The sequence below is a fragment of the Megalobrama amblycephala genome, linkage group LG2 (assembly GCF_018812025.1).
Source record: "Megalobrama amblycephala isolate DHTTF-2021 linkage group LG2, ASM1881202v1, whole genome shotgun sequence".
NCBI lineage: Eukaryota > Metazoa > Chordata > Actinopteri > Cypriniformes > Xenocyprididae > Megalobrama > Megalobrama amblycephala.
The window spans coordinates 15,433,686-15,456,353 of NC_063045.1; the positions used below are offsets into that span (position 1 = coordinate 15,433,686).

Here is a 22,668-nt window from a genome sequence, read left to right on the forward strand (position 1 = left end):
TAAGTTTGCAAAATGCACTAAAATAATTGTTTTTAAATGGTCAGTAATCAACCACTCTCATTCGGTAGATTTTGAATTAATAGGAGTTCATCTTTCTGGTCATAGTTCTCCTAAATATAACTATTTGAAGTGGCTTTGCTGTTGTTTGGTAAGTCTGATATGAACACTTGCAGTATATAGCCTAATAAAATATAATTGTAGAAAAAAAGGCTTTCATGCAATTTAACCACTATTCATTTCTCTTTGTGAACCCTGTGGAGATTTTTTCTTTAAATTGTCTGCTGTAAAGGCCCATTCACACCAAGAATGATAACTATAAAAATAACTATACTGATAACTATATATTAGCATCCATAGCCAATGATATTGTTCTGTTTATTCTAAGCTTGGACTTCAATTTTGTCATCTGCTACTTTAAATGATCAAGCTCTTAATGAATAATGGTCTGATTTTGATGTTTTTTTTTTATCATTCATCAGCTGTAAAAAATGGCTCTGAAAGTGATTCCAACAATATAATTTCTCTGCCATTTTCAACATAGTTGTGGTATGCTATTCTTTTATATTTAGAATGATTTTTAGAACTATATCATAATTGTTATAGATATTGTCTTTGTTGTGAACAGGCCTTAACTCTCCTGTCCTGTGGGGGCGCTGCAGATGGAAGCCCAACTCTTCTGGTTAACTTTCCAAAACCTTTGCCTTCAGCAAGACACTGCATGCTAAAGCTTTTTGGGAAGACAACTGACTGTTGAGGTTTTCTTAAATGCTTCTGCCAAAATAACCAGTAGAGGTAGGGAATTATGTTCATCAAAAGGATGATAACTATGACGATTTTGAGAAAAAAAGGGTTGGTGAGGCAACACATAGAATAGAGTGTTGACAAAAAGAACAACGCTAAATTAATCATGATTGATATGATGCTAAAATTGTTCCTGCAATGCTAAAAAAAAGATCCAGTATGTACAATAACCTAGAACAAAAAAAAAACAGAAACTAATTTCTACACAGGGATGATACTCTGTTTTTGCATAGGTGCTGCATGTCACCTAATGTAAATACTGTGGCCGTCAGTGATGCTCACTTATAGGCAATGCAATCAAATAAGTTTGTGAATCAAGTTACCTCAACAGTGGAAATCCCCTGAGACATGGGCAAAGATGTATATGCTGTTGCTGTTGTTAGAGGCTAGGCCATCTCATATATACAGTCATGTAAAAAAAAGAAAGTACACCCTTTTGAACTCTTTAGTTTTACATATCAGGACATCCCAGAGGAAAAATGTGCAGTGGTTGCTTTTCCTAAGCTCAAGAGACTTAATTGTGATTCTCATATATCTCTAATTTTAGTAGCAACAGCATTTCAGATGTTTCTCCTAAAATTCCTTAGGGAAAATAAAAGTAGACACAAATGAGACATGAGAAATATGTGAGAAAAAAGGAGTCAAAACTGAGAATAACAGAACATCTCTTTATTGTCTTGTTGCAGTCTCTTTCGAAACTCCATTATAGGAATATTTTATTGCTCAGAGGTTGTTCTGTTTAAGCTCAAGTGACTTAGTTGATTCTTAAATATCTCTCATTTTAGTTTCAACAGTGCCTCCTAAAATTTCTTAGGAAAAATAAGTATATAGGCACAACTGAGACATGAGAAAGTTTTAAGAGAAAGGAATCCAAAATGAGAATGGGCTGTGAGAAACATGTGAGATCTCTTTATTGTCTTGCAGAGGTTACACTCTTTTTATTTATGCCATTGGGGTTATTCATCTTTAAAGGCGCTCTAAGCGATTTGACGCGTTTTTAGGCCCAATTTTTTTTTGTCACATACTGCAAACATCTCCTCACTATGCGCTAGCTGCCTGTCCCCTGAACACACTGTAAAAAAACGCGGTCTCTGTAGTCGCCACAAGCTCCGAAAACTGCAATAAAAACAAACTGGTGCAGCCTGAACCACTTAACATAATAAACATGCTCTAGCCAATAACGAAAAGCAGCGTCAATACGCAAGCTACTTACATTTTAAATGCGCGTTCATGACTGTTTCAGGAAGCACGGAGGGGAGGACCAGAAGGAGTAGGAGGGAGGGTCTAGCTAGCCTCTGTTTTGTTTGACAACACTTCGAACGTCAACAGGAAGTTACTCCGCTCAGAATCGCTTAGAGCGCCTTTAATGGACAGGACAGTAGGAGGAGAGACAGGAAACAGTGGGAGAGGTGAGAAGGGAACAAAAGCAGGAAAGTACCTTCAGCTGGGACTCAAACTCATGATGTCTGAGATGCAGTTGTGTCTCGATGTCGATGTGCTGCCCATGAGGCTATGGTTCTCACACAGCTTTATAAGCTATAAATTCTTTTATATGTCTTATTTAGGTATCAGCTTTGTCTTCAATTTTATTTTAGGAGAAATATACTTTATTTTTATCAAATGTAACACAAGTGTACCAGTGCTTCATGATTGTTGCATAACCTTTTTTTTCTTTGTTTAGCATTGAAAATTTTGTCTTGTACAACCCATTTTGCATGCATGTAAATATAGGTCATGATTTCCTCTATTAAATAATTGTAGAAGAAAACACTATCTACACTATGGACTTCAGTGCATGTATTGTGTTTGATTGAAATTGTGTGGATGAATGAGACTGGAGCTATACCCAGAGTGGAAAAAAAGTGATCTCAAATGTTTCTGCTAGGCATAAATGAGGTTACATTAACACCAAATGGAGACTTTTGCTTGAGTCTCGTGCTTCTCACACTTGTCTCCTGAGACAAAAAAATTCTAACACTCTCACAATGGTCTCCTTTACATTTTTAGAAGAGATCTCAACAACATCACACATTGTGCTCATATTTTTCTCCTTAGCTTGAGACATTGGATTGTTCAAATTTGTCTCCTTTAAAGATTTAGAAGAGATCTCAGCAATATCACACACTGCTCAGATTTTTCTCCTTTTTAGAAGAGATCTCAACAACTTTACAAATCAAATGTCTCAGTATGAACTCAAACTTTTCTACCATATAGGCCTATTAATAATCAAAGTGGTCAAGGATTGAGTCATAAGCCATTTAATGTGTCTTTCAGCAAAGAACGCTCCAGGGTTACTGTTCCTGTAGTAAGATTTCTGCAAGATAGTTTTGATAAAAGCATCGGGTACTTTACTATTTCCAAGAACAAATGATGTGCACAAACTGTACAGCTCTATTATCTTATTTTGTGTCAGCAATTAAGATTGTGAACCGTATTTCTGCATAACTTGCCTCTTAATATAGTCTTAAACTGTGGTTTTATAGATTGAAAGACACTAAAGTAAAAAACAAGTAGGCTCCATGGTGCACAATTTGTAAAGTTGTCGAGGTTTCTTCTAAACTTTAAAAGAGACGAATGTGAGCACAGAGCTCCAGTGGTTCAAACTGAGGAGAAAAATCTGAGCACAGTGTGTGATGTTGTTGAGATCTTGTCTGAAAATTTGGAGGAGCCGCATTTCCATCAGTGCTTGAAGTGGAAAAATACAGGTGCCGGTACTCCCGATGCTCGGTTCAAAAAGGGAGGGCGCGGCGGGCTTCCATACCTGCAACATGTCGGCAGTGCCGGACCGATACGCTATAAAGGTAAAAACAGAGAAGAAGGAGAGGTACTGTGTACCGGCCCATTTCAAGCACTGGTTTCCACCAAAATTATTCGGAACAATTTGTCCCAGAAATTTGCGCGCGTTGGAGTTCCAGTTCCCGCCACTGGATTTCGTCCATTTTTCATAGACTAATTTTTCTCAGTGTGTTCCGCACCGTCGGCTGAAGTTGGTCCTCGTCGGCTTTTTTTCGGCCGATTCGAAATGTTGAAACGCTGTCGGAGATCGTTGGTCCATCTGATCATTCTGATTGGCTGTTCAGATACTGCCACCTGCTGGTTCGGAAAGGCTTTTTATCTCACGCAGGCGCAGAACTGACGTGCTACTTGGCCGTCGGCTGTTTAGCGTTGGTTTGGTGTGTCAGGCCAACTTTGGACACAGACGCTGCCGACGTGAGCCAACCCCACAGTCTGCTTTCATCTCCACTAGTTTGTCGGCGTCGGCTTGGTGTGTTCTGGCCTTAATAAAGCCTGAATCTCATCGTCGGTCCTTCGGTTGAATTTTTTAAACTCCATTGTTGATTCGAATTGTACACAACTCTTACTGCACTCACCACAACAGACTTTTAAAAATAGTGGTTGAAATAAAATGCTGAGTGGAGTCAACCAATAAAAATGCTGCGTGAACTCAACCAATCAGCATGTTCACCGGGACTTTCTGAGGGGAACATTTTTACCTGAAACTTCATTTAGACCCTGGTCCCTGCGGTTAAAACACACTGAGTACCAAAGTCCCTAGTTCCTGGGGAAAGTTCCTGTGGTGGAAACAAGGCTAAATATGAGACCACCAGAGTCTTTAGTTTAGTATATTGTGTGATATTGTTGAGGTCTCTTCTAAACTTTATAAGACACAAATGTGAGCGATCAAGTCTCAAGCTGAGGAGAAAAGTCTGAGCACAGTGTGTGATGTTGTTAAGATCTTGTCTAAAACTTTGGATGAGACAAATATGAGAACATCAGAGTATTTAGTTTCATGAGTTCACACTTACAAATAATCAGATAGAGTAAAGTAGTATGCGTATTTGGCATGCTGTCCAAGGAGAAGGCTCAGAGCTTGGTTATTTTGGCCTGAACCCAGAGTACTCCCTCGTATTTCTGGTTAGGAAAGTAACCAGGCAAGTATGAAGAGTCTGGGTGGTGGAGAGATGCTGAAAACTGTTAAGGAACATAGGTGAGTCGACTGGATATATATAGGCCTCCACTCATGCTGATTGGGTATGTTGATTGCTGATTGCTGACTTCTGATTGGAATGATGTGATGACTGGATAGATCATTTAAACGTGTTCCTCCCGCACTTTAATAAAACATAATTTAGGAGAAAAATCTCAGCGCAGTGTGAGATGTTGTTGAGGTCTCTTATGAATCTTTAGAGGAGACAAATGTGAGTGATCCAGAGTCTCTAGCTAAGGAGAAAAATATGAGCACAGTGTGTGATGTTGTTGAGATCTTGTCTGAAACTTTGATTGAGACAAATACGAGACCATCTGAGTCTTTAGTTTAGGAGAACAATCTGAGCACAGTGTGATGTTTAAATCTTGTCTGAAACTTTGGATGAGACCATTGTGAGAGTGTTTTTGTCTCTGGAGACAAGCGTGAGAAGCAGGAGATTCAAGCAAAAGTCTCTATTTGATGTTAAAGTAACCTAATTTTTGTCTAGGAGAAACATTTGAGATGTTAAAGAGATCCCCTTTTTTGTTTTTCTTTCCTCTGGGATAATAAAAAAAAAATCATCTGGTCATTAGCAGGTCTTAAAATTAGATAAATACAACCTCAGATGAACAACAATGCATTATATATTACACTGTGTCATTATTTATTTAACAAAAATAAAGCCAAAAGGGAGAAGCCATGTGTGACAAACTAAGCACACCCCATGATTCAATAGCTTGTAGAACCACCTTTAGCAGCAATAATTTGAAGTAATAATTTTCTATTTGAATTTATCAGTCTCTCACATCATTGTGGAAGAATTTTGGCCCACTCTTCTTTACAGCGTTGTTTCAGTTCATTGAGGTTTGTGGGTATCTGTTTATGCACAGCTCTCTTAGGGTCCCACCGCAACATTTCATTATCTCTTTGAGGTCTGAACTTTGACTGGGCCATTGAAACACCTTGATTCTCTTCTTTTTCAGCCATTCTGTTGTAGATTTGCTGGTGTGCTTGTGATCATTGTCCTGTTGTATGACCCAATTTCTAGCTAAGCTTTAGCTGTCGGACAGATGGCTTCACATTTGACTCAAGGTGCTCAAGTCCCGTGGTTGCAAAACAAGCCCAAAATCATCACGCCTACACCGTGCTTGACAGTTGGTATGAGGTGTTTGTGCTGAAATGATATTTAGTTTTCACCTAACTTGGTGCTGTGTATTATGGCCAAACATCTCCACTTTGGTCTCGTCTGTCCAAAGGACTTTGTTCCAGAAATCCTGTCATTTGTTCAGATGCAAAAAGCTAAGCCATGTTGCCATGTTCTTTTTAGAGAGAAGAAGCTTTCTCCTGGCTACCCTTCCAAACATGCCATAGGCTACTTGTTAAGTTTTTGTAAACTTGTTAAGTTTTTGTAATTGTACCATCATGAACTTTAACATTTAACTTGATAACTGAGGCCTGTAGAGTCTGAGGTGTAGCTCTTGGGTTTTTTGCAGTTTCTCTGAGCATTGTACGGTCTGACCTTGAGGTGAATTGCTTTTCAAAGATCATTACTGATGTCTTTCCGCCAACCTGCCAAAACTTCTGCTTTTATAGAGATGATCACACTTGGCATTTGATTAGCTGCACCTGACTCCTGCTTACCCTCTTCATTCCTTTGGAAACAGTAAGAGTGTACTTAGTTTGTCATCCATGGCTTCTCCATTTTGGCGTAGTTTTCTTCTTCTTCTTCTTCTTCTTCTTTTTTTTAAGTAATGAAACAGTGTAATATGTCATGTTGTTGTTCATCTGAGGTTGTATTTGCCTAATTTTAAGAGGCACCAAATAATTTGTTATTATGTCCTGATATGTAAAAACATAAGTTCAAAAGGGTGTACTTTCTTTTACACATGACTGTAGACTAGAGGGGAAAAAATGATAGAACCAAAAATGTGTCAGATGGTTTTTTGTGCAAACGTAAGAACACTTACTGACAATTATCAGGGTCAATGACATATAAAACTGTCCACGTCCAAACCACACGTGCTAAGTTCTTAGAAATGTACTCGTTGTATTGATGTTGGTTTTATACAGTTTTGAAAATGTTTTTATACCAAAGAAAGATTTTAAATTTTCCTAATAATTTACTCACCCCCAATGTCATCCAAGATGTTCATGTCTTTCTTTCTTCAGTCGAAAAGAAATTAAGGTTTTTGACTAAAACTTTCCAGGATTTTTCTCCATATAGTGAACTTCAATGGAGCCCAAACGGTTGAAGGTCAAAATTACAGTTTCATTGCAGCTTCAAAGCGACTTTTATGCCCCCCCCCCCCCCCCCCCCCCAAAAAAAAAAACAACAAATAAATTTTAATACAGAAATTAAAAACATGCTTATTATAGAAAAGTATACATTGCGTTCTGTGTGTAAATTGCAGATTTTAATGTACTTTTTAAATATATCGTAATAATAGTAATAATATTAGCAATAGTAAAAATTATTAACATCAATAATGAAAACAAAATAATAATTAACATCATTTAATTGAATCACTACAGCTTATCAAATAAAATCATCTTTATGTCCATAAAACTTACAACTAGACACATTTGCTTATAACAGACATTATTGCATAAAACTTATCCTGACTGAGTTGTCACACTTTGATGATTCTTAACTTCTTTTACTTACTGTTAATGGATAATCTGACTTTTCTCAAACATGTTACAGTACATCTCAAACATATCTCAGTTTGACTGTAATAGCAGATATTTTCTCAGTGCGGTTAGGGTTGGTGGGTGTAAAGTGGATTAAGTGACCTAGTTGCTCTATACCGGAGCGCTGAAGCCATTGTAGAAACTTTACCAGACATGAACTAGAGCAAAAGCAGTGGTTTTGTAGAGGAAATAGCACAGAAGGATGCAGATGCGGTAGTAGGACCAGTGCCCCTGCACCAGCAGCAGCCTGTGGAGGAAGCTGAAATATGCATTGTGGAAATTTAAATTTAGAAATTTGAGAATTTTAGATTAGTCTTTGCTTACCCATGTTTCACAGTTTGATCTCCATTCAGCTCATGAGCCCGATGGAACTTGGTGTCTCTGCAATTGAAAGAATAATAACGATGTTGAGACATTTAGACAATAATCTCTCCACAGTCTGATATAATTAAAAAAAAAAAAAAAAAAATCTGTAATGACTGAAATTATAATTTCAAGTAAATATGTATATAAAAACTTAAACTGCAAAAACATTTTCTTGGTATTTTTATTTTTTGTTTGTTTTGTTTCCTATTAAAATATGACAATTAGTAGAATTATATAATAATTAGTAGAATTATTATTATTATTATTATAGTTAGTAGAATTTCAAAAGTGGACTATAGAAATAAAATGTAACCTAAGTTTATTTTATTTATATTATTTTATTTATATATAAAGTACATTACAAATTACATTATTTTGTCTTATTTTTGGGATTGTCTTAATATTTTGACATTTGATTTTTTTTTCCTTTAAATTGACTGTTTTAGGTACATGACACATTACATTTGCATGTGTAATAAATGTATTTTATAAAAAATACATCAATTGCATTCAATATATATATATATATATATATATATATATATAATAAACCTAACAAAAAAGCATATGTAATAGCATAAGAAAATGTTGCAATTTTCCTTCTCACTTAAATGTATCTTTTGAGACTTGGATATTTTACTGCGAGCATTCTGCAGCTTTATTTATTCATTTTATTTTTAATCCAATTCTGTGTGAAGGATCAGTGAGTTGAAGTCCATCAGTTCTGGTGTTTGGCCAGAGGGAGATGCTCTTACCCATCAATGTTTCTACCTAGCAAAGACTGTGTGGTTCAGAGAGTACAATATTGCATCTTTTATTATAAGTGAAAACAGCGTTGGTTGAGATTGTGACTAGTGAAATGTCTTTAATTCCACTTGCTACGTCAGCGGCCAGATCTCTACACCCACACTCAAACAGCATTCAGGGGTGGCTCAACTGTGATAAACCATGGCATATATAGGAGCACAGTGAATGAAACAGCCAAGATGCACAAAGCAGCATATTTTACACCCCTCAGCAACCGTACACTAACCACTAGGCAATACACAGATGATTCATAAGGACAAACTTGGTTTTAACTTGCCATTAGTGTGTGATGACATGCCATGGTGGTTGTGTGGATAGAAAGTACTGACTAAAATTTTCCTTTGTATTTCTAATTAATGCTTAATGAAAGCTTGTCAACATCCCAAAAATATTTTTTATGAATAATAATGATAAAATAATGATAAAAAAGTATGATCCTTAAAATGGGTATTTAGGGGTTTTTGTTACTCTTAGGTGTGTACAATGTCTATAGAAAATCATCACACCCCTTTGAAATAGTTACTTTATTTGTTGTACAGCCTAAAATCAAAACCCATTCCAAAAAAAAAAAAAAAAAAAAAAAACTTTTCCAGCTTTATTTACAAATTGTGCCTTACAACATCAGTAATGGTGAATGGCGAAAAGCAAACACAGCACACCACCCAAAACGCACCATACCTACTGTGAAGCATGGGGGTGGCAGCATTATCTTGTGGGGGTGTTTCTCTGTTTCAGCGGGGACTGGGCAATAGGTCAGGACTGAAGAGAAAATGAATGTTGCCAAGTATACATCCAAATTCTTGAGAAAAATCTGCATCCCGCTGCTTGACAGTTGAAGATAGGCAGGTCATTCACTTTCCAACACGACAATGATCCTAAACATACTGCCAAAAGAACAACGCCATGGCTTAAAGCAAAGTCCCTTTAAGACAAGTCATTTCACTCGGCGGCCATCTTTGGACGCCTCTCGGGCATCCTGGGCATCATGCAATCTCTTTGAATGGGGAAACATCAAATTCTCCAACTTTCTGTTTCGCCAACCTTACGATTAAATTTCATATTTGAAATCTAACAACAACCGGCTCATAAATTTAGTCATTACATAATCATTACAAAAAAACTGTATTTTTCAGGCTGGATCAAGCTAATGCGCATGCGCAGACCTAAATGGCGTCTTTTCGGAGGCGCGCGTCTGACTGTTTCTATAGAAACCGGTGATTCTAACGGCCGCTGAAGTGACGCGATGACTTTACCAGTCGGCGATTGGCTCTTATTTAGAAGGCGGGACTTATTCCGCCATATTGCGCGTTACACTTTCTCCCATTCAAAACAATACGAGTGACACGTCTTGTATTATTCTATAGTCTTTGCTTAAAGTCCCCCTGAAATCAAAAATTAAGTTTTTTAGCTTTTAGTATAAATATGTTAGCCTTAAGGTTATGAATAAGCTGGTGTGTTCCAAAACAATGACAAAATTTGCATTTAGGAGATATAAGCATTCAAAACTTACAATCACTCACTTCCGTTAAAATGGATCCCAGATTTTCATGATATCAAATATGCTTTCCATTGATGCGAATTAAGTCCGTTTTCGCATTAGTGTCATGTGAACCGCCGCAACGCGAGCAGTCTGCTTCAGTCCAGAGACATGAGAGCACAGAGCGGATCATATGTGCTAGTCAGCGCAGACCACACACAGAATGCACAGAATGCTATATCTTAAAGTGATATGGAGGAGATTATGAGGAGAAATGGTTAGAGATTAGAAGGAAACCAAAGCTTTACCGAGCTCAGAGGCTCTGGCTGAGCTGTGATATAAACTAAACGCTATTTGCTATTTTTTAAAGGGGGGCGGAGCTATTCAATATATCCCGCTCTGTCTTCCTGTTTCGGTTGAAATTACGTGAACACATTGAATAATGCTGCGCGCTCCAAGACACTTCAGTGGGCCTTTAAGGATAGGAAGGTGAATGTCTAAAAGTGGCAAAGAGAACCCTGACTTGAAGAGAGCAGTCCATTTCTGCCCACCGCAGAATTTGACTAAACTTGAGCAATTCTGCAAGAAAAAATGGGCAAATATTCCCCAATCTAGGTGTGCAAAGCTAGTACAGACATATCCACAAAGATTAATGGCTGTAAATAAAGCAAAAGGTGACTCTATGAAGTATTAAATTTAAAATTAAATTTAAGTAGTACATTTTTATTAATTTTCACAACTGTTGCTTTTTCTTTCATGACTTTGATGTTGTAAAGCAAAGTTTGTAAATACAGCTTTTTTTTAATGGGTTCTGATTTCAGGCTGTGCGACAAAGTAACCATTTCAAAGGGGTATGATGATTTTCTATAGGCACTGTATAGTTAAATGTGTTAACAAACGGTAAGCAGAGTTGATAGGTTTATGTTTTTTATACATAAAAGCCTTTCTATGGGCTTGAGATGCTACATAACAGTCAAATTTACTAAATGAAACTAGTTAATTTTACTCAAATATTATTTAAGAGTTCATTGTACTTAATAGAAAAAAGTTATGCAAACTCAACTGATTATACTTAGCTGAACTTAAACTAAATGAGTTAAAGTAGATTTCCTATTATAACATGATTACAATTAAATGTTTGCAATATAAAGCAGTATAATGGACTGTTTTTGTACAGGTAAAATAACTGGAAGCCAATGCCACCGAAAGCCGGACACATTCAAGTTACAAATGACCGCGCCCACTCTTTCGTGGAGGGTGTCATAATCCAGACAGCCATCATGAAAACAACAATGATAGGAAACATACCATCATATATCGCATTTAGACATGTTTAAGCATTAGCTGTATAAAACTTCCTATAACAGTAAAGGAAACCCACAAATCTGCATGACCACAGCAAGAATGAAGAAAGTATTTGCCACTCGCTGGAACAGTTAACAAGTTATGGTGAAGAAAGGTCAGGTCAGGGGGTGTATATTTGTAGCTCTGCACCAAGTTGCTCTGGAAACAGCCCATTAGGAATGTGTTAAGAAATATTATTCGATAAACATTATTCAGTGCTTCCATGACTACTTTCCCAAGTCAGTATGATAAAAAAAAAAAAAAGTTTCTAACCGCACAAATAACGGCTCCGGCGGAAACATTGGAAAGATTTGCAGTGTAACGACTCATGAAAACGACCGTTGACCTTAAATTCCCAAATGTCATCATCAAAAGGTTTAAAGAGACGGTTTAAGCTCTCACTACATGCATTAAGTTTCATTTTCCTGATAAATGATTCATGTTTTGGCCACGCAATTGACAATGAAGTATCTCACATGCAGTTTGTAAAGTGAAAAGTTTCAAAAGTTGGACATTTAAGTTAAAATGTCCATCCATTTGCATTAGAGGTAGAAACACTTTAAAGATCAGGAGAACACACAGGAACATTTGAATTAGCATGTCACCACCCATTCTGGTCTTTAGTACACAATTTATGTATCCCTGTCCCATTTCAGCGCTGCGCTCATTCTGTTCTTTCTTGGTTTGTATTTCCACAGCATGAAGGTTAGATCTTACGGATTTATATATGAACAGCTCGTTTTAAATTCTTCCCGGTCTACTGACATGTGTTATGACATCCGCTTCAAACATTACAGTGCTCATGATAACTTCCTTTAGCTAATTACTCTTCAACAGCAACGCCATAGAAATATACAGAGTTACTACAAAAACGTTAGTTCAAACACAAAATTATAAAGATGGCTGTTTTTTGAAAAGTTAAATAAAGTTTTGGTTGATTGTTAATTGATAGCTATTATTTACGGTTTGTCATTTTACAAATGAAAGGTTAAGTTGAGTGCATTCAATCCTCCAGCCTTTCAGTTCTGACTCAGGTTGTTTTTCTAACCAGCACACTGTTTTAGCTTAGCACACCATTAAAAATCCACCTAAAAATTATATTTGTAGCTCCTCCTTCATTTTATTAACCATATTGTCTCATTGCTTTAAGTCCGAAGGCCTTAGGTCAGAGGTTTAGTGACTGAATGGATTTATTTATGTTCATTCATTATGACTTTGCTCCTTAGTACTCTTTTCTGTTTAATTTTCTATTACAGATTAAATAGTTCTTATCACGTTTAGGTTTGTAGAGAGCACTTCACCTGTTGTGTAACTGCTTGAAATAGCACAAGAAGCAAGGGGAAAAGGTTATAAGTGCTTAAAGTGTGGAAATATACATAAACACACAATTCCAAAGGGATTTCCCCCAGATTTTACCCACGGACGTTTCTCTTTCGTCTGCATATATAAATATATATATAATATATATATATATATATACACTGCCCTCCAAAAGTTTATGATACATAAGTATTATGATATATAAATCCTTATCATTTTTTGGTGCAAATACATTAAAGTAACTTGACATTATCATTGAAGACCAGCAATAATAATTTTCATTTTGATTACATAATAATGGCAATATATACATGTCAAAGTCAGACATGCCCCTTTGCCAGCTGCCATGCCTGGTTACTGGTTTAAACTTGGCCCAGGTTTGTAAAAGATTTTTGGGTCAGCACACCTTAATAGCTTCAACAATTGATTGCTAATTAAGTTTAGAATGCAATGAACCAATTAGAACCCAGTTTAGGTCAGATAGCTGCTAATGGTGGATATTTTGATGTATCGAAAATTTAATTTTCATAAAATTATTTTTATAAACTGTTTATGAAATAAAACATGTTTTCATAGTTTGTGTTGTCCCTTATCAGTGCAAAATGATCACAAATTAAAAAGGATTCATGCCAATTTTGTCCAAATTTTGGAGGGCAGTGTATATATATAACGATACAGAAAGCCATTGTTGGTAGTTAGAATGGTCTCTTTTTTTTTTTTTAATATGTAATTTTGGCGTTTTTGCCTTTATTATGATAGGCCATTGTTTAGATGGGAAGCGAAGTGGGAGAGAGAGCCGGGGATGACCCATGAGGCCATCGGCGCCGACAGTTCGAATGGCCTTTTGCGTTGTAGAAATTACTTCTCAAGTAAGATGTCTGGGAAGAAAAGAGTAAATATATCTATTATATTTTATATGCATCTATATGTATCATGTATGTATATTCAAAATATTGTCCTCAGGTATCCTATAGTCTGATATTTTTTATTTTCTTAGTTAAGCAGACTGAAAAGTTGAGCAGTTGTTATGCCTTTATCTCATTATTGTTGTCATCTATCATTTTCACTTCTCCTTTTTGTTTCATGGAAACAGATATAACTTTACACATTAGCGAAAATGCCACAACAATCTAACCTAAGCCAGGAAGTTTACTAGCACTAAAAGTGTCTGAGAACAGCATTAGGTGTGAAAAAGACTAGTGTGTTAGCATGTATATGGTGCAAAGAATGACATATTTATCAGATAACTACACTGAGGACATCTATGGTACCTAATGTTTAATTTTATTCTGATAAATGCCAGATAAGTGGATGGTTAAAGGAAATAACACCTCTATGTTTTAGGCCGACTCAATACTCTTCACCTAGTGCTCCATCTAGTGGCCTCCAAAGACACTGCAGCTAAATTAGCATCCATTCACCTGCTGCAAGACCATATAAAAGGGCCCAAATGAAGATGCTCATCTTCCTCATTTCATATCATGACCTGTCTCATTTCAAATCAAAGGATTTCCCTCACGGTGGCCCCTGTGTGCGTGCTATCAAAACTGGGTGGGCAGCGCTGAAGGCGTGTAGGAGGTTTGACAGCACGTACGTGTGTGTGTGTGAGATAACACGTCTCAAGTCCTATCAAGCTCATCTATTTTTACATGTGGCCCCTCTCAGATGGAGAGTGGTTTGCGAGATGAGAGGAGAGCCAGACCTGCAGAGCCGTTGTGACCGGTTGACCAGGTTGCTATTGGCAATGCTCCATTACAGTTTAACTGTTGGCCCATGCCTGTCAAACCGCAGCTCAGTGCTCATATCTCGCTCTCAAAGCCTCACCGCATGCGGTTCCACAGGTGCTGATGGAGGCCTACTAAAGGGTCTGTCGATGCCCATTATCAAGCACTGGAAATGATCTCAATATCAATCAGAACAAAGTAAATATATTTAGATCGTACATATGTGGCCTTGTGGGAAATCATGAGAGTGAAAAATGGTATTGTACTAGTAGTGTGTTATATTTATGTGCGAGTACAGTAGTTTGAAGCTCAGATATGTATTAATGAAAATGAAAAATCTTCAAAATATCTTATTTTGACAATTACGTACACTACAAGTCTAAAGTTTGGACAGATTTGACTGAATTTGTGTTTGTGGTGTAAAGGCTTATTCTTGAAATTAGTTTTGTAGACAAAAATATAAATCATGGGCATATATCAATTTCTGTATAGCACTGAAGTGCAATGCACAGAGCTGAAATCTAGAGAAAGGCCGGCAACTTTAAATAAGTTCAAATAAAAGACATTTTGACTCATATATTTCTTATTGTATATAAAATATAAGATTTAACATTGGTTTGTTATATAATTTCCAGGCTTTCATTAGTGTGATGTTATAGTTTTGCTGAATTTACTAGCATCCAAACGTCACATTCATGTAGCCCATGTGACTTTTGTGCATTTTGTTTGATAGTTGCTGAAAAAGGGTGTCAATCACTCATAGAGGTCAAAGGTCAAAAGAAATCGTTCAAAAGTTTGGGGTCGGTACAAAAGTGTTTTTGAAAGAAGTCTCACCATGGCTACATTTATTTAATCCAAAATAGCAAAAACAGTAATGTTGTAAAATATTATTGCAATTTAAAATAAATATTGTAATATTTAATTTTTTCCTGTGATGCAAAGCTGAATTTTCAGCATCATTACTCCAGTCTTCAGTGTCATCCTTCAGAAATCATTCCAATATTGCTGATTTGTTGCTCAAGAAACATTTATTATTACTATCAATGTTGAAAACAGTTGTGCTGCTTATTTTGGAGAAACTGTGATACATTTCTTTCAGGATTCTTTAATGAATAGAAAGTTCAAAAGAACAGCATTTATTCAAAACAGACTCTTTTTTAACATTATAAATGTCTTTACTGTCACTTTTGATCAATTTAATGCATCCTCGCTGAATAAGTATTAATTTCTTTAAGAAACTCTTATTGACCCCATACTTTTAAACGTATATAGCTATGCCAGGCAGGCTCTATAAAAGTCTGTATCAGCTCTTTTCCAAATTTTAAACATCTCTTGCATTACTTTTCTTTGAGAATCCTTTACTTAAAACACATATGAATACAGTTTTATCACGATGGATACCTTTCTTGTGAAAAAGCCTCAGATCTTACTTGAAGAAGTTAAAGTCTCAGCATCACCATTTCCAGGGCCTTTCCAGCCACCCTAAACAATTTTTTGAACTACTTATGCTATAGAATGAAAGTGCACAGAAAACATCAAGACTCCAAAAGTAATGTAAAATATCAGCAAAATCATTTGTATTCTGGGAAGTGAGTAGGTGGCTATGAATGAGGTTTGCGGGGTATACCCCAGACTACTGCTCTGCAGACGCTGCTTTGGTTTCTGTTCCGACGAACGAGTCAAAAACGGGAGAGGGGCTAGTTAAAATGAGGTCGTTGTGAGGAGAAAACACTGACGACTCAGAGACAGGAAGTGGTTTGAATTCATTTGAGAAACAGGGGGTGACTGAAGTTACTGTACAGACAAACAATGCAGCTGATCTGTATGCAAAAGGTGACAGCCCTGTCAGTACAAACTTCGTCTCGCGAAGGCTGCGGCGAGCGTTCGTCCTCGTTTACACGTGCACTTGAAGCATACCAGAAACGTGGTATTTTTTTTACATTTTCAACAAAGACATCGATTACCTGGTTGAACTGGGACGTGTATGCGCGCATGTGACTATGCGCACCGTGTGAGGGGGCTGCGTGCGGTAAACAAAACAGTACATCTGAACTAAGGGTTATGTCCCACGTTAAAACATTTGAGTTCTGTGGAGCTTTGAGGTGGCGTTATGAGTCACCAGGCACCAGAAGAAGAAAAATCACAGAGAGATCCAACAGCTATTCGATGAGTCACCGGTACACACCAACAGGTAGGCCTATGTCACCGTTCGCTACCACCGCGACCCCAAGCCCTGAGAATGATCCAACACGCGTTAAACACTCCAACAACATCTTGTGCTTGAGTGAATTATGTACGCCCAATTTTCATCTTGAAAACACAAACTGTCTTCAAATGTGGCTTATTCTTCAAACCTTGTAACCACAAATGATGCATAGCACTAATTAACTCTCATAAGTTAAATGAAAGCAAAACGTGCATCGAATATCTCATTCATCAGTTGATTTGCATTATGCATTTAATATCTCAGTTTTTTTTTTTTTTTTTTTTTTTTTTTTTGCATCTTATTTAGAGTGATGTCAACCTAATGGTGGTTGGAAGTAGAGCTGCGGCAAATCGAACATCAGAAAGTTGCTGTAACCCTGTGGCGCAAGCTTCAAACCGGCATTATGTTTCACACAGACACAGATTTAGTCATAATCTAGAACACAAAAACATTTTCTGTGGAAATTTGGAAGGACAGTCCCAGATGACAACCGTAAACTGTGCAAAACCCTCTATTTTTTCATGCAAGTCATTCTCAGTAATCTGTTCTTTTTAACCACAAGAAACAAAGTTTTACATGATCTTACCATCAGGAGTTTCAGTTTTTATTGAGCTTCAACTTCTTTGTTTGACTGACATTCTAACCCTTTCTGAAGAATTTGGTTTACTAAGAAATGATGAATACTTGCGTATATAAAGCAGAATATAATAAATAAATAAATACACAACAACGCACATATGCCCATACTAGCACGCTATTTGAATTGTGAAGTAAGGCCTCAACATGAATATCGGCTTTATATGCACATACATCCAGACTGACAGGCTAGTGATATAGTCTAATTAATGTGCCATCTTTGGTTGAAGTGCAGGACTCTTACATAATAGTGCATCCATGACATAAAAAAAAATACATTTAAATAAAATGTAAATTAAAATCCATGACTTTAAAAATAAATAATATTGAAAAAAGAATAGAAAATAATCTGTTATAACCAGATAATGGTGCATGACATATGTAATTCAATAAACAAAAAAGTTTTAGTTTCGACCTAAATGGAGAAAACTAAACAGTAACTGGGAGAAATGCAAAATGTAAACATAGAAATGTAAAATGTAAACAAAATATCAAAATGATGAGTGTGCCAGCAATAATTTCTTTTTTCATTCTTTTAAAAGTAGAACAAACAAAAGAGTGAGTCATAACTTAAGCCACTGGTTTGAGATACTTGTTTGCAAGTCTCCGCCTCCATATCTAAGGAAGGAAGATGTGGTCCTCACCTACTACTCATGCAATAGGCATGTGTGTGCATATCACATGTGCCACCTTGTCTGTTATTGGTTGGTGACTCTTCGAATGTTTCCAGCCAAAGAGTTTTACTTTTAAGCTCATGTCCTTTAATTCATTTACACTTTCTAGCATCATTCCTGTGGCAGCAGCGTAAGGTAAGATAAAGCGAATGTTTCTCGCCACGGTTCTTTTCAGTTACTGTATTTGTATACTGTATGCAGACTTAAAAATATTGAATTCATTAAATAATTGAAATGTCAGTCTTGCAGTAATTTAATTCTAGATTGTTGCAGGAAGCAGAGGCAGCTTTCATATTCACCAAACCAAAATATATTGCTTTAGAAAACAAAATTAGTCACAAAATGAATAGTCGCTATTTGATGCTATGTCAATTTTGCAGATATGCAATGGTTTCAAATGACCTATAAACAGTCTTCCTTTTAGCAAAGTGAAAATTAAGATCTTTATCCATGGTTAACCCTCACCAAAATTGGTCTTATCAAGGTTGTATGCATCAGATCATCATTAATTCACCATGATGCATTTCTCACAAACTACGTATATCATTATTTTGAACATTTAAATTCATGATTTGCCCAGTATGTTTCCTTGGTAGGCTAACAAACTTCACATGTCTATATTTATCCTCTTTCTAACAGGAAACTGCAGTATGTACACTAATAAGTGATAATGAATTAAGTTGCATTGTATAATGCAGGCGTATTCTTATACGGAAGAGGGAAAATCAAGAGCTTTTGAAGTCATACAGCAAAACCAATGATTGTTATTATTCTATTGTTCTCTAAACAAACAAACAAACAAAATATATATATATATATATATATATATATATATATATATATATATATATATATATATATATACTTTTTTGCTAAAGTATTGGATTGAAACTGGGGCCTTCTGATCATCAAGCTCTTTGTCTTTCCAGAACAATGAGCACCATAAGAAGTCCCGAGCATCTAGCAGACACTTGTCTTCCCTCCTCCACGGGCGAGATCTCGACAAGCAAAGATGAACCTGGAAGTCTAAGCAGGCTTCTGCCACTCACTGGCTCATCGTCACTGGCACGACGACTGTTTCACCTCCAGTCGTATCGCAACCCACTCGTACCCAGTAGACGACGTAAACGCGAGATGACCCCTGCTGAGAAAAAGGATGCATCGTATTGGGTCAAGCGGCGGAAGAATAACGAGGCTGCCAAGCGTTCCCGCGAGAAGCGACGACTCAACGACTTCATGCTGGAGGGACAGCTTCTGGCGCTGAGTGAGGAGAACGCCCAACTCAGGGCAGAGGTGCTGAGTTTGCAGTATCACATGGGAATTGGGCGAGGTCTGGACGTCAATCATCCCATGATGCCATTCCACTATCCTGTTGCGTCCCATCTCAAGCCTTCCCTGTGGGGTTTGGGTACCGGTGCCGCTGCCGCTGCTCTTTCAGCAAAAGTTCCAGAGCGGTACCCCTCTTGGCCAGAGCATAGCTCTGCTCCATTCATCTCACCTTTGAGGGTGCCTCCTAAAAGTGCCGACCTACCTTCGCAGGTTAGCCACTTAGATGACAACACTGACCGAGTAGAGTCAGATACAGCATCTCACCCGCAGGTCTCTTCCAGCAATGACCCACCGAGTCACCCACAACTGTTTCCGGCCCAGAGAGCACCTGCAGCCTCACCGCCCCCTCCTCAGCTGCTGCCTGGGTTGAGCCACTCTGCCACCCAGCACAACAACCAGATGTTACCTTGGGACTTGTCGTCTTTGCGTCCATCTCCCCTTCATCCCAACTGGCCGTTGTCCTTGCCTCTGTCACTACGAGACACAGACGGATCTCGTAATGGAGGAAGGTCCCTCTGGAACTTCAACAGCAGGTACAGCATGCTGTCTGCTGAGATCTCAGGACAGCTCAGAAGAATATTTTGCCCGGAGAACTCTTAATCAGCAATAATGCTGCCTGAACAGTACTTTTATTATGATAATAAACTGCTTAAAGGGATCGTTCACCCAAAAATGAACATTCTGTCAACATTTACTCACCCTCGTCCTTCCAAACCTGTATGAATCTCTTTCATCTGTTTGAAAATTGTCTCAGTGTTCAAACCAGTGTTGTTGTTTTTTGGACCCCATTGACTTTCATTGTATAGACAAAAACAGTCCTTCAAAGTATTTTCTTTTGTGTTCTGCAGAAGAAAGAAGTCAGATAGGTTAAGAACAGCATGGGTGAACTATCCCTTTAAGGCATCAGCTGTGCTTAATGTAGTGATGCGCAAGCCAACTCCTCTATATACGGCCTGCTAAACGATAGACATAACTTGAAATGTTAATTCTGCAAATATGTGGATTGCAATTAAAAGTAATTAATCCTTTGCTTAATCCTCTTGGTTATTTGCTTATTGCATATAACTCTGATTCAAGTTTGGGACTCTCCACTATATATTCTCACAGCCACATCATTTATTGGAAATTATTATTAGTATTCACATTGCTTGTGTGAAATACCAGTTCTAACTGATTATGACACTGAAAACAACCTTTCATTGAAGCCGTTATGCAATAGTGATGTTCCACGTAAAGGAAAAACAGAATAATGAGAAAAAAAAATTACGTGGCTACCGCAACACAGACAGTAACAGCAAAACTAAAAATGGTTTCATTTGCTGTTCATCGCTGAACTCTCAACTATTTCATATTAATTAAGTGGAATGTGGAATGAGAACAACTATGCTAGACATTGTGTAGTTAATTCTTTAACTAAATTTATTCTCTACTAATAAATATGGGGTAGGCTACATGTAAAGTAAATTATTAAAGTGATCATGATTAAATATGAAGCATGGTCACAATGTAGATGGTTTTAAGCTGGGGTAAATTTGTCTGATATCTGATTGAACTCAGGCTTGTCAAACCGCATGTTCACACTTCTGGTGTGTGGATGTACATGTACTTGAGTGTGTGAAGTAGAATAAAGACAAATTTACAGGCGCAAATAGACCAGTTTAGCTCAAAAGAGTATTTAATTTAAAGTATTTGGTATGATCTTATCTTATTTTCTTTGCCTATGGTGTAAAAGTCTCTCTCTCTCTCTCTCTCGCTATATAGCCTATATATATATATATATATATATATATATATATATATATATATATATTACATGGTAAAAAATATAACGATAATTGAGGTACCATTTGGTGTTCCTCAGATCAACAGTGGCCAAAAGTTTTGGCGGTATATTTTTGAAGGTGCCTTTATCCTTGTGTAATCAAGGAACTTCTACAGGCCTATAACTGCCTAAAATCCACAAGCTCTTGAAGAAACTTTTTAGAGAAGAGTCCTTTTTGAAACGATGTCTAGATGTTCTCCAATAGGATCTACCACTGTTACGATATGAGGAAATGGTGATCAAAAATCAAAAATATTATCTTATTGATAACTGAGAGATTGTTTCGCATATGTAAGTTGACGAACAAAGAAAAACGTTAGCATTTAAGTTAATAACTAGCATTACATAGCATGCACTGAGGCGCAATTAATCTAACGTTACAAACACCACAGAAAACTTGACTTCACTATACCATTATCAAGATCACGTTCAAAAAAGTCAACAAAGCAGTTAACAAAATGAAACAAAACAGCAACAAAAATCATCACACAAACACATTAAACACGACCGTCGATGTGTAAAAGTGTGCGTAGAGTCGTTAAAAAAAGGAATACTTCCCATAAAACATGCCTACATTCATGGATTTATAATAAGTGTATATAGTAATTCATCAATATTAAACTTCATAGAAAATGTGAAAATGGTAGGCTATTTTTCTACCTACCGTTGTTTACAACTGCACGTTCTTGGTCGGTAAAATGTTTATGAGTTTTTGTATGAGTGTTGATGGATAAAAAAAAACTTAAATTAGACTACGTAGCTTCTATTAAAATTCACATGAATGATATGTGAACAGCTAAGTGGATATAACCAGTAGGGGGCGCGCTGTCCTTGACAATAGACACGAATTGCACACTAGCCACCACAGTCACTCGCACTTGCCATCTGACGACAGCTATTATTGTGTATGTTCTTCTAATTATTAGGAAAAATACATTATTTTTTTGTTATATGTGTGGTAAAAACACAAAAAAAGAGCAAAACAGATTTATCAAAACAACATTTATGTAGTTATTCGTCTGAAAGTAGGAACTAGCAATGATGTTACAAAATATTCTCAGCTGGTGGGAACAAATTAAGAATTTAAGAATAATTTGGGGTGGGGTGGGGTATGAATTTAACATTATTATTAATATATATAGAATTTACCATTATTATTTTTATTAATATTGGAGGAGAATATGGTGGTTACAGCCTTGAGAATGGGTAGGCTAGATAGATAAGTGCCTTATTTTGAAGGTGGCTGTGTATTTACATCTTTCCAAAACAGCACACTCTTCTGTGGTTCCTTAATCTTCAATTTATTACTTTCATATTTTTAGTTAATGGCTGAAGATCAAGTTGAACAGCAAGGACCTGGTCAAGAGTAAGAGAAGACAAGTATCTGGCCATCGGAAAAGCTCAATCAGTAAGAGTGGTTTTCCATATCTGACCTTTTTTTTTTTCATAAATACACACACACCCACCCACTGATGCACGTATGTGAGGGACATGTGGGCCATGG

At 36.9% G+C, this 22,668-nt stretch overlaps 1 protein-coding gene and 1 long non-coding RNA gene across 5 annotated transcripts; one reads left to right on the forward strand and one right to left on the reverse strand.

Moving 5' to 3' along the window:
• Window positions 1-278: 278 nt before the first annotated feature.
• si:dkey-172o19.2 (nuclear factor interleukin-3-regulated protein) lies at window positions 279-20,991 on the forward strand. 3 transcript variants are annotated; one of them, XM_048183012.1, is made up of 2 exons: window positions 279-792; window positions 18,943-20,991. In XM_048183012.1, exon 2 carries the CDS (start codon window positions 18,947-18,949, stop codon window positions 19,940-19,942), a length of 996 nt encoding a protein of 331 aa, XP_048038969.1. In that variant the 5' UTR covers window positions 279-792; window positions 18,943-18,946; the 3' UTR covers window positions 19,943-20,991. The 3 variants fall into 3 exon arrangements, with proteins under 3 accessions (XP_048038969.1, XP_048038968.1, XP_048038967.1); XM_048183011.1 differs by lacking the exon at window positions 279-792 and adding an exon at window positions 15,801-16,688; XM_048183010.1 differs by lacking the exon at window positions 279-792 and adding an exon at window positions 17,051-18,148.
• Window positions 7,305-21,959, reverse strand: LOC125263792. 2 transcript variants are annotated; one of them, XR_007183896.1, is made up of 4 exons: window positions 21,829-21,959; window positions 20,042-20,184; window positions 7,784-7,840; window positions 7,305-7,706 (listed from the first exon to the last, which is right to left on the reverse strand). It is a non-coding gene; the product is annotated as an uncharacterized LOC125263792 (long non-coding RNA). The 2 variants fall into 2 exon arrangements; XR_007183897.1 differs by having other exon boundaries at window positions 7,305-7,718.
• Between the last annotated feature and the right edge of the window lie 709 nt (window positions 21,960-22,668).

Excerpts from the sequence above, each read along its gene's own strand:
- si:dkey-172o19.2 (XM_048183012.1), top strand. The coding sequence starts at position 18,947 with ATGAGCACCATAAGAAGTCCCGAGCATCTAGCAGACACTTGTCTTCCC.